General features: G+C 33.2%; 1 protein-coding gene across 2 annotated transcripts; it reads left to right on the top strand.

Moving 5' to 3' along the window:
* The first annotated feature begins 1,047 nt into the window (after positions 1 to 1,047).
* LOC149094658 (uncharacterized) lies at positions 1,048 to 4,865 on the top strand. Of its 2 annotated transcripts, XM_089266054.1 has the most exons (10): positions 1,048 to 1,175; positions 1,259 to 1,401; positions 1,470 to 1,699; positions 1,758 to 1,871; positions 1,961 to 2,017; positions 2,490 to 2,639; positions 2,717 to 2,888; positions 2,968 to 3,091; positions 3,151 to 3,889; positions 3,968 to 4,865. In XM_089266054.1, exons 3-9 carry the CDS (start codon positions 1,616 to 1,618, stop codon positions 3,212 to 3,214), a joined length of 765 nt encoding a protein of 254 aa, XP_089122180.1. In that variant the 5' UTR covers positions 1,048 to 1,175; positions 1,259 to 1,401; positions 1,470 to 1,615; the 3' UTR covers positions 3,215 to 3,889; positions 3,968 to 4,865. The 2 variants fall into 2 exon arrangements, with proteins under 2 accessions (XP_089122180.1, XP_089122179.1); XM_089266053.1 differs by lacking the exons at positions 1,048 to 1,175; positions 1,259 to 1,401; positions 1,470 to 1,699; ... (3 more) ...; positions 2,717 to 2,888; positions 2,968 to 3,091 and having other exon boundaries at positions 3,220 to 3,889.
* Positions 4,866 to 11,828: the final 6,963 nt, after the last annotated feature.

Below are 11,828 nucleotides of genomic sequence, written 5' to 3'. Positions count from 1 at the left end.
GGCTAGACTAATAAGACACTAGAACTTAAGCCAATTTTGATAAAATTATTGCACCTGTTTTGGGCGTTTTTGTTATTGAAATAAAAACTGGAGACAAAATCGTTGTTTACTTTATTTTGTTTTCATTAAGTTAAATATTTGTGCTTGTGAATAATCAACTGGAAACACAATATGTTTATGTTAACTTTGTTCGTATTTTTATGCACAACTGTCATAAGTGAAGTTTTTTCAGGTAAATTTCGACTGAATAATTGCAATGTCGACTATCTTAATAATAAATACTTAATCAACCTTAAAATTATTTTAGTGATGCCTATTGAACTTCCGATGGTCATCGAAGATGGTAATTGGCTGATAAAAGCGAAACTTGTAGATGAAGTAAGTAGATCAAAAGAAACCGTGCGTTTGTCCTTTGATACGAATTTATTACGATTTTCATGATAATTCTCAAAAGATAAATATTATCGAGTATGTCAAATCCATCAATGGAACAATCAGAGGCAGAATAGATTTTAAAATCGATGATGCTGGTGTTCTCTCATTTTTTTATACAAATACAAAGCGATACAACAGATTACTTTTCGATGGTAAGTTTTTGTATATGACTTGCTTTGCATGCATAAGTTTGATTGATCTCTGCTTTTAGATCATTACTGTGAGTTATTCACATATACAGAGAAGGGTTGGAATTATCACTTGGGAAAATTGACGAGAAGAGATTTTCTCAATCATTTGTTGTTCGTCGGACCTTCAGTTATATTCAGCATAGCTGATTACGCTCATGTCTGGGTAAGTCAAGCTGGACAAGTTATTTAATCTGATCCTGTAATGCATATTCTGACTGATTCGGACTTCCTATTAAATCCAGAAACCAGTTACAGATGAAGTTGTCAGAGGTTTTAAAGATCATGTTGCTAAAGTTACCCTTGATTCAAGCCTGGATGTGTGGTTTTATAATACTTCACAGGTAAGAATCATTCAATAATGTGACTACAGTGAAATTGATTAACAGTTTTGAACATGCAGATGAAAATTATGAAACTGGAATCAAAAAACCAAATCAAGTCGCGTTTTACGGCTATGATGCACGTCCCTATTATTCATCAATTGAAATGTATTGGTTCTACATTTATACCAACACACGAGTTGATCAAAATTTTGATACAATTGTTACGGTAAGTAAATTTGTTGGCTCATTTGTTAAGCGATTGCTTAAAATTTACAATTAAGTTTCAATTTCGACCGTGCTCTACTCTAGCCTAATCCAACTGCCTACTGCCAACAGTCAGCTATTGATTCTCTGGATGTACCCCATGAACCTTTTCCAGGATAACAGAACATTCGATTCATTTCATTTCCAAAACCAAAAGTTTCAATGCTGGCCCATCAAAAAGAGAAGAAGTAAGACTTTTACCATTTCATTGGGTAAATATTATAATATAAAACTAATTTACATACATTTATTGCAGGTTTATGCTGATGAAAAGTATCAAATCCTAAGCATCAAAAGGTCAACTGATGAAATTGATAATAAGATTGTTACGACGGAAACCATTTACGATGAAACTATGAAACCAATGAAACTATCAGCACCGGGTTTGGTTCAAGATTCATCATGGGTTATGACGTCTTTAAACTTGATTTGAATCGATTGCTCAACTTTCATTTGAATTACCGCTATTATGGGCCAACACTTTTTGTAAGACTTCTGTGAGTGCTTGGGTCATGGTGTAACAGTAAGTTTATGTTTATTTCAGGATGAACGGAATGGAATCGGAACACATGCTTGGCAAATAAGTGAAGAAAAGGCGAAAGTCGAAGAAATGACGTATCCATATGTCGTTACTACTCAGTATTTCAACAAGTTGACTGTGAGTTTACCCAAATTCAAGAACAAACAAACATTAATAATAATAATAATTAATAAATGAATTTACTTCTTTTAATGCTGTCTTCACAGGATATATCTCCTGGCTACACTCTTGTTGGTACCAAAATCAATGCCTATGACACCAAGGTAAGTATTGTGAAGGGTTGTTCGGAGTTCCGGTTTGCTGTATAACACTGAGGTAGATTATTCAATCCATGGTGAAATCAGATAGCCTAAAGTTCATTTAGCAAAGCTCATTTGTAATAAAGCTCATTTAGCTGCGTGAGCCCAAAAATTTTGGATTTGCATTTCAAAACCACAGTATTCAGGGTCCAACCTTTAAAGCCAGTAATAGGTGCCATTGAGAAGCTATTTGGTGAATGACTTTTTCTTGAACAGTGTTGATATTATCGACGAGCAAATAAACTCATCTAAAGTTTTAATAGTGAATGCAATGCATTTAGAGTAATGTTATCCAGAATGATTTCCAAGTCAAGATTAATTCTGGTTACAAAGTTTTCCATCGTTAAACATCTAACATATTATCACAGCCGAAACAATCTTAATAACTGCAGCGCTATAAAATGATAAATAAAAAATATTCCAATAATCTTTCCAGTATAAACCGACTGCTTCACGTACAACTGAATACTTCTTTTATGGGCATGAATTAAGCTCTTCAGAATCAACAAGAAAGTTTAATCTTCAAAACTGCTATTCTGATCCTAAATCGAGAAAGACTATTGCAATGTATTTCACCTGTAAAGATTCGTATCAAATCATAATTCAATTTCAATAATCTTGACACTTGAAAAGTAAACGATAAATTTTACTTCTATTTCAGATATTTCTTGCGATTACTTTGATCAATATTATTACCAATTTCAAGATAGAGTTAAAGAATCACTAGTCAACTCTGGAACAATTGCAGCTTCGAGAATTGCAAACATTGAGCCAATAATTACTTCCAATGAAATGATTATTTACGTTACGATTTTGGACTTTCCAAGAATAAAAAGTAAGAAAGCTTTCATTTAAAATCTTGGATGATGAGTCATGATGATCTGTTTTATTTATTTTTTTATTTTCGTCAATAGATGCATTCGAGAAGCGAAATATGAAGTTAAATGAAAAAGCTTTAACATCAGCGTCAAAAGTCCTAATTGATGGCAACGAAGAAGATTGTTTGATGCAAAATTCCTATGAATATGAACCTTTCGAGTAAGTATTAGTGCCAAGCCCAGGAGTTAGTTTTAAAACTTTTCGCTATTCATTAACAGAGCGATTGCATTCTGTAAGACTGCGGCTGGAATTTGTGTCAGAGCCTCGCTGATAAAAACGTAAAGCTTGTGGAAGATCACAACAATGGAGTTTCTTGTTCCGTTTTCATGACTCCATTGAAGAACATAAATCGTTATAGCCAAGAATTACCTTTGGAAAACCTTCATGAGAGAATCAATCACATTAGTATTTCATTCAAATCACCTGCAAACAACAAGATGTTTACCTTTACTCCATATCATGTTGCGGATGTAACAAAATTCAATGACGATGAACATGCTTCGTTATTTGATTCAATCTTTAGAAATATGAAGTTGGTTGAAGACAAAATGAAGACGATATCAGTTACTGGCGCTACTGATTCGAGTTCTTGTTACCGAAAATGTGCCAATTCAAATAACAATAATTGTAATTCATTCTCGTTTTGTGTTTATAATGATAGAGTTGAATGTCTTGTGTCTACCAATGAAAATATTTCGCCTCAAACAACGGCTTCTGATGCCTCATGCATCACCTACTTAATTGACAATCTACAAAAGTTCAAGAAAATTCCGTCCAAAATATTTACTGATAATCAAAAATCAGTATCATTCGATAGTTCTCTTGGAAAATGTGCTTCTTTTTGTTACAATTCTTATTCATGTAAATCATTCCAATACTGTTCTGGCTCATGCAGTATGGCAGGTCAATACACGGATGCAGCAAGTGATTATAGTGAAGATTGTGATATTTATATTCGTAAGTAAAGTACACTAATCAATTATTGATGAAGATTAATATAAACTATGCTAAAGTTTTCTGCTATATATAACGCAGCAAAAGTATTGGATAGGTTTGAAGTAACTGGAAAATTGATTGTCGAGGACGTTTTTCACACTGAAATGAATCTCAGTTCCGATCAATGTGCTGCTCTTTGTCATGACTGGAACGATAAAGAAGTCACTTGTCACTCTTTCAATTATTGCCCAGCACGAGGTAAAAAGTTGAGCATTTGTCAACTATCAAAGTATTATCTAAGTCATGATGCTGATGTGAAACTTGTTCATTCGGAAACTTGTCAAAATTACGAAAGGAGTGAGAAAAGTTTGATTTACCAACAAAAAAACAGCGCAATCACTAAAAGTACCCACATTGGAACCATTTTTGGTTCAATCGTGTTATGCGCGGCAGTTGGACTTATTTTTGGTGTCATTGTTGCCATTGTGATCACTAAATTTTATTTTGACAAGAAGAACGATCAATCTGAGTCCTACAATCGTCACATATTCAGTTGGAATAAACAATTAAATGAAGAATAATAGTAAATAAAATCTAATTATGTTTTAATAAGTGAGTGAAAATCAACAATATGAACTCTTCTACCAAATTTTATAATTCAATGATGCATTAATTTATACAAACCAAATCAAGATCTACCTGCTACGATCATGACTGATTGCAATGTCCTTTTCAATAAAACCAGTCCAAGTTGAGTGCCAAAATTTTTAATGCAGACTGACTTCAATGAGAAAACTAAAAGTATAATAAAATCGGGATCAACATTAAAAGCAATCAATGTTGAACTTTGAAAACAATTTTAACCAAAATCAGATCCAATAAATTTTTTAATTGTTCAAACGAATCTAGATATTTTTCTCTAAAAGTCCAGCAGTTTCAAGCTACATATCGTATTAACTTGTTTTAAGTGTTTAAGATTTTCCACTTGTTAGCCACACATCTTATTGCACTCATATTCAAATTTATCTCGTTGATGGAACTTGCTCGAAACAATCACTTTGAATTTTCCATTTTCAATATTTTTGTTTTACTGGGTGATTTATTATAAGTGGAGAACTTTTTTTGGCTTTTTCTCACAAGCCGATTGCACAATCTTGAAATGCTTTAGCTTTTTCTAATCCTCAGACAAAGGAAACTTTTTGGCACGAAAAATTTTTTTGGAAAATTTTGGTCGTTTCTATGGAGATTTGCATTGTCTATTACGTAAACGTTATCTCAGGTGCAAGTCTAGCGAACTTTTTTTAAGCACACCAATCCACTCATTACAGGGCATTTCAGCTAATTTTACCGTTGTATATTGGCTATATCTTTGCCCCTGAGTGACCTTGAGGTAGGATATGTAATGTTTTTAATCGGTTATTGAGTAGTTGGAATCAGAGGAAGATGATTGAACCCAATTTGATTCCAGAAAGAAGGTTGAGAGCAAGCTGAAATATTAAGATCAATTGATCCTGTGGTTACAATGAAGTTATTTTGATCGAAGGGATAAGCTTAGTGAGTTGATGATGGTGGAGGAAGGAATAAAAATCAGATTTAATTTAGTTTAATGAGGAACCAGAGGAACAAAATGGGTATTGAGAGTTTATTTGAGGGACCAAGGTGTATTGATGGTGATTGAAGTAGCAAGCTTGTTGGTCGATGTTATCAATGAGAATGAGATGGATGAAATTGTTGAAGTCAATGAATCAAAAGGGGTGTAAATCAGATAATAACTATTCCTTAAACTTAAGGCCAACAGTGGTGATGGTGGTAAAGATGATGGTGAACAATTGATGACCAATAGATGAACGATAGATGAACGATGGATGAACGATAGATGAACAATAGATGAACAATAGACAGACAATATTGTTTACCAATGAATTAAGTTGAACTTAAATTGAATTATTTAATATTAATTAGTTGGCGATTTGCCCAATGGATTGACACAATTGCTCCAGTTACCAACTAAAGAATCTTCTCCTTCTTCCAAGTTAAGAAAGAAAGTTACCAGGCAAAAGTAATGCTTATCCCATTGTTGGAAAGGGTTTGTTTAGCCCTTTCCACTCATTGTTAACGTAAAAATTGAAGAAATGAAGACAGTGAAATAGACAGTCAAGAGAAAGAGGAAAAGATATTTCACCGTTTCTCTTTCCTCTTAAGAGACATGAATTTAACTACATTACAGATATTTTGTTTATGGAAATTTGGGCGATACTCAATTGTCATATTTCAAGGGCGAGGTCATTCAAGGGCATTGCGTTATTTGACCTCTAAATGATATTTGAAGGTTATTTTCTAACAGTGCAAAAATTTACAGATTGTTTGATGCGTTAGTATCTTACACCGTTGAAAAGATAAAAGCATTTTTCGCAAAACCAATTGATCAACACAACAATATGTAAACACTCATATCTTTTACCAGAATAAGTTATAAACATGTCACTAGCATCAATCAATGTGAAAAATCTTAGAAAATGAACTTTGAATATCAGTTAGAGGTCAAATGACTCAATGCCCTTGAATGAACTTGACCTTGAAATATGACAATTGAGTATCGCTTAATTTTCCGTAAACCAAATATCCTACCTCAAGGTCACTCAGGGGCAAAGATATAGCCAATTTACAACGGTAAAATTAGCTGAAATGCTCTGTATTTCAGTAAAATTTTTTCTCAGCAAACTTTTCAGCTTTAAGATAAGTGATTTATCCATGTCACAAAAGGCATTTTTTATAAAATGTTTTTATTCAAGAAATTCGTCTATTTCTGACGCCAAAAGAGGTTTTCGATCACGATATCGAAACACTGAATTACCTTCATATTCAACATTGTCCAGGTAAGATTAGAAAAATATTCTGTTTCGAAAATCAGTGAGCACATTTTTATAATTTAATTTTTCAGGTTGGTAGAAAAATTCGAAAAGAAAGGCGTTTTAATTGACTGTAGAAAAGAACGCGAAAAAGAGATAAGAAAGTCTGTACGCCTGAAAATATCCAAAGAGCTAAAGAATACTTTGCTCAAAATCCAAGAGATTCATTGCGAAAAACCGCTCAAGTTTTAGATATTTCATATTCTTCATTGCGATTCATTGCAAGGAAAGCAATAAAATTGTACCCCTACAAAATAACAGGAGTTCATCGCATATTAGATGAAGCTAAAGAAGCTCGCAAAGCATTTTGTGCTAATATCTTAGGGATTGAGAATGGCTAGACGTTCCCGGTTCAGCAAACAATCTTTACTGTTGAGGCTCATTTTTGGATGGATGGCTATGTCAATAGTCAAAATTATCGCTTTTGGGGAACTGAGCCACCCAACGAATATAGCGATGTAAGCCTTCATCCAAAAAAAGTCACAGCTTGGGCTGCTTTCTACTCAAAAGGAACTTTTGTTAAGATATTCACCGATACTGTTACTGGAGAGCGCTATAGAAAGCTACTTTTAGAAGAATGGCTACCGTTTGCTAATAACCATCAAGTTGTCACGGATTGGTATTTCATGCAAGACGGAGCTCCACCTCATGGTACTAATGCTGTGTTCGATGTTCTAAACTCAGCTTACGAGAATAGAGTTATTGCCTACCAGTATCCAGACAGGATGGGATCTGGAATGGATTGGCCTCTCTATAGTCCTGACCTTAACCCATGCAACTATTTTCTTTGGGGCTACGTTAAAGACCGAGTGTACGCTAACAAAATCACAAATACTGATCAATTAACTGCAAGCATACTCTCTGTAATAAATTCAATTGATAAAGATATGAGGGATAGGGTACTTGATAACTTTTATAAAAGAATTGAACTTTGTTATAACGCAGATGGAGGTCATTTTGAGAAGCATAAATCATCATTAAAATTCAAAATTTTTGCGAAAAAGCGATAAAAAGTTGATTTTTGCGCCAAGAAGTTTCCTTTTCTGAGAGCATCACGAAAAGCTAAATGTTGTTTGTTTAGATATTACGAGTGGTTCGCGAAAAAAGTCCAAAAAAAGTTCTCCACTTATAATAAATCACCCAGTAAATGTAGGGTTCCATTACATTAAAAGCAATCAAAGACACTTACACCCTTTACAATATACATCAAAGAGTAAAGGAGAAGAGACTTCTCTCAATACAATTTTTGAATTGCTGAGAAGTGACTCTATCGGGGACGCCAGATGAAAGAGTTCTTTCTTTTTACTTTCTTTTTCATTTTTCCTCTTTCCTTTTCGGTTACTTTTCTCTTATTTTCAATTTATTTAATAAACAAGTATGTAATAACAAAACAACATTTACACTTATTAATGTATGCTTTTTCTTTCTTTTACTTTCTTTCTCTCTCTTTCTAGCTTCTTTCCTTTGCCTGGCTCTCAATCTTTCTTTTCTTCTTTACCAGGTATTTTTATTTTTATTTATTATTGAGTTTTTATTATTTTGAATTAATTATTACATTGGTTTTAATTAAACTTGAATTAGAATTCCCTATGGAATAGATTAAGCTCAGCCGTTAATCAAAGCCAAATTTTTCACCTAAGAATTACTGGCTTTGATGAACGGCTAAGCTAAGTTTCGACTACTTCAATGTTAAATTGACATTATTATTAAACATTATTTATTAATTATTATTAATCATATTCAAAATCTAACTATTTAAAGTATAGTATAGTTTAGTCAAATTGCTATACTCTAGTATAATATACCATGATAATACAAAAGAAATCATAGTAAGATTATTGTGGATAGGAGCTGTTGAGTCGCTTCATTACGATAAAATAATTATTGAGTGCCTAAGGGTTTTTGTTATCATCGTACAATTTGTGATCCTTTACGAAGAAGACATCCATGGGAAGCCAGTGAGATTTTAGGAAGTTTTAGCTCTGTTAAGCAGTCCCAGGGAGCGGCTAGACGCCGATGGATGGAAAGCTAGGAATCCAAGAATCGCTTTCTTTCTGGTTTCGCTACTGTTGATTAAGGTAAGACAAAAAATTATTTGTTTAAGTGTATTTGGTTTTAATGCTTATTTTGTGTTCGTTTTATTTGATGTGTCAGGTTTTTTGACTGGCGATGAATCCTCAGTAAAGGTTTATATTGGAAGCAAAAAGCTCTTATTTTCTCAAAAGATTTTATTAAAATTAGTTTGGAAGAGATGCACGTAAAATTTTTACATTAAATGGGTTTAAATTATTTGGTCATTACAACAGTACACAATGAGAGCCCTAGGAGATTTAATCGGTACACTTTGGATTCGGAACGATTGTTCAATTGTATGGTTTATGGGTGATGTAGGCTGAGATTCAATTGGTTAGGTCATTAGGGTGAGATGAGATTCGCTTGGATTGTTGGTTGGAAAGGTGAGATTCACTTATACTGCTTATTGAGGAGAAGAGAATCCATTGTATTGTCTATTGGTGAGGTGAGATTCACTTATAGTTTAATATAACTATTTCCATAATTAGTCTTTCCATGTATTTTTGATTTGTTTTGGCTCTGGCTGAGTGATCCTTTTGATTACAAGTGATGCATAAATAATTGTTTTGATTTCACATTGAGTTGTGTGCATTTTAGTACATTATTCACATACTTGTTGTTCATTACATGATTGACAGCACAAGCGCCAGCATCGGTGACATTGAATAATTTTGAAGTAGTCACATACTTGGTATGTCTTGCATCTCCACGTTACCTGACCTCTTAATTCAATTATTCTGTCTCTTATTGATTGTTATATTCTGTATAGCAGATATTCTTCTTAGTTTAATTTTGGCTCAAATTTGGCATCTTCAACGAAACCGTTCTCAATAATTATACTTCTAGACATATTGCTGGATGACATAAAAGCTCATTTTGTTGAATTCCCCTTATCCATATTACCGGGTCAAATGGCTTAGGAGAGACTGCATCTATGTCCTTTGATCTAAATTGCTCAAGAATTGTTTTGGTATGAGATTCTTCAACTAACCTAATGGTTACTCCGTTCCTATTGGGGTTTATATTTTCATTGTAGCTCTTAATTCTCCCTCTTTCTAGAAGTTTTCTTATTAGAGAATTCAAATTTTTTGATGACATACCATTTTTGGTTGCTAGGATTATAGGGTCTTTCGGTGTTTCAATTATTTTTATCCAATGGCTTGAAATTGGTCTTTCCGATTTGAAGTTAATAATTTTTGAATTTTTGTTTCCTTTGAGTATGCAATTTGTCCATTTATCACCTCGGTGTTGGCCTTTCTTTTTCGTGAGTTTATATTGCCTTATTCATCTTGCTGGGTTGGGTTATCAGCCTGTCCTTTTAATAATTGTTTTCTTGGAATGAGTAATTGGATTCGATTGGTTCTAACTGGACCTATTTTTAATTTTTTCTTTAAAATCTTGTCCTCAATAATTGTTTCCAGTTGTCCTGAGGTCATCTTCATCTATTTCGTTCCATTTATCTTCCTTTATTTTATAAAATGCTCCTATGAACCATTCATTAGCCCATTCTGTCAGGTTTTTGGCTTTTCTGGTCTTTTCCTCTTTGGCTGTTGAAGTTCCAATAATTTTTTCATTTTTTAAGTTGTCCCTTTCTTTGTCAACCTGAGAGTCACCTTGAAGATCACCTCCATTCATTTTCACAATGTCATTGATTGCAGTTTCTTTACAGTTGGTTCTTCTAACATTCTTCTTTAATAATATTTGCTGGTTTTACTTTGAAGGTGGTTAATACTCAATTTTGGACAATTATTAATTCAGAAAATGTTGAATATTTGGTGCTATTACAAAAGGGCATACAAAGTAAGAGAGTAGAAGCAAATGATAGGCATGTCAGTATTTACAGAGTAAACTAGGTCAGACGATCGATCGGCATTATCGGAGCGTGTTTCGCAAAAAACGGTATAATTACCTTTGAATTTGTATTTATTTTGGTTTCTGAAAAAATCTACAATTAAACAGCGGCCGAAATTTTCATTGTAATGGTATAAATCATTTAAAAGCAAAAAAGTTCTTAAGTGAAATACAGACAAAAAAAATGGCCAGAGGTGCAGAGCATGTTCAACTCTCCACTTCCAATCCTTTTAAAATCAATCATGAAAAGAGTTATCTCGCTTTAAGAATCATAAATATAGAATGAAATTTGTAGCTCCATCAACTTTGGCACAAAATCGATGCAAAACGAAAAAGTTTTTCTTTCACTGAAGAAACATTTTTCACAATCGAAAAGAATTCAAGATTTCAAGGATCAAAACAGGTATGCAGGCTATATCAACGAATATCTTGATCACATTGAAGTCAACCATTCAGCTGCAATTCACGATTGAAACCGAAATATCCTGTCAGTAAACTCAATCATGCTACAATAGCTACTTGTTCCAGGATTCAGCAAAAGGATAAATTTTTCATGAAACGACACTCCACAAATATAATTTATTAGGACCTTATCATTCAATACCTGAGGAATTTCAGTTTGCAATAGGCTAACCTTCCATATAAACAGACCAAATGTCTTTTTTCTGTAAATTGTCTGGTTTCAGATTTTTGGGTTTAAAATCGGACCCTTTATATAAAAATAAAATTACGTAACTGCGGGAGCTAGTTGGTTAAACCTGTAAAAAGCGTATCTACATGATGAAAATTCGACAATTGAGCCGATGTTTGCCTGAAGATTTTCTTACATTATCATGAAAAGGCCGCGTAATTTATATTGCTTGTTAAAGTATACATCTGAAGTTGACAATATTTTGTCACTTTAGATGGTATTTTTTTATTCGAAATTCAGACTAATTAGATATTTTTGTGCGAAAATCTTTTATCCTTCTGTGCAGTCTTGAAATCTTTTATCAAACTGTTAAATCTTCAACTAGTGGATTTAAGCATTCTTGTACCCAAAGTACTAATGTTTTGTTGCAATAATGCTATTTCTAATGATAGCAGCAAACAAACACGGTGCTGATATTTAATACTGTTTCACCTGC

Source organism: Tetranychus urticae, chromosome 1 (assembly GCF_039701765.1).
Source record: "Tetranychus urticae isolate SD_2017Ah chromosome 1, NJAU_TeUrti_SD_1.0, whole genome shotgun sequence".
Lineage (NCBI taxonomy): Eukaryota > Metazoa > Arthropoda > Arachnida > Trombidiformes > Tetranychidae > Tetranychus > Tetranychus urticae.
Note: the sequence above shows the minus strand (reverse complement) of the source record. Positions and strands in the feature narration are given on the sequence as shown.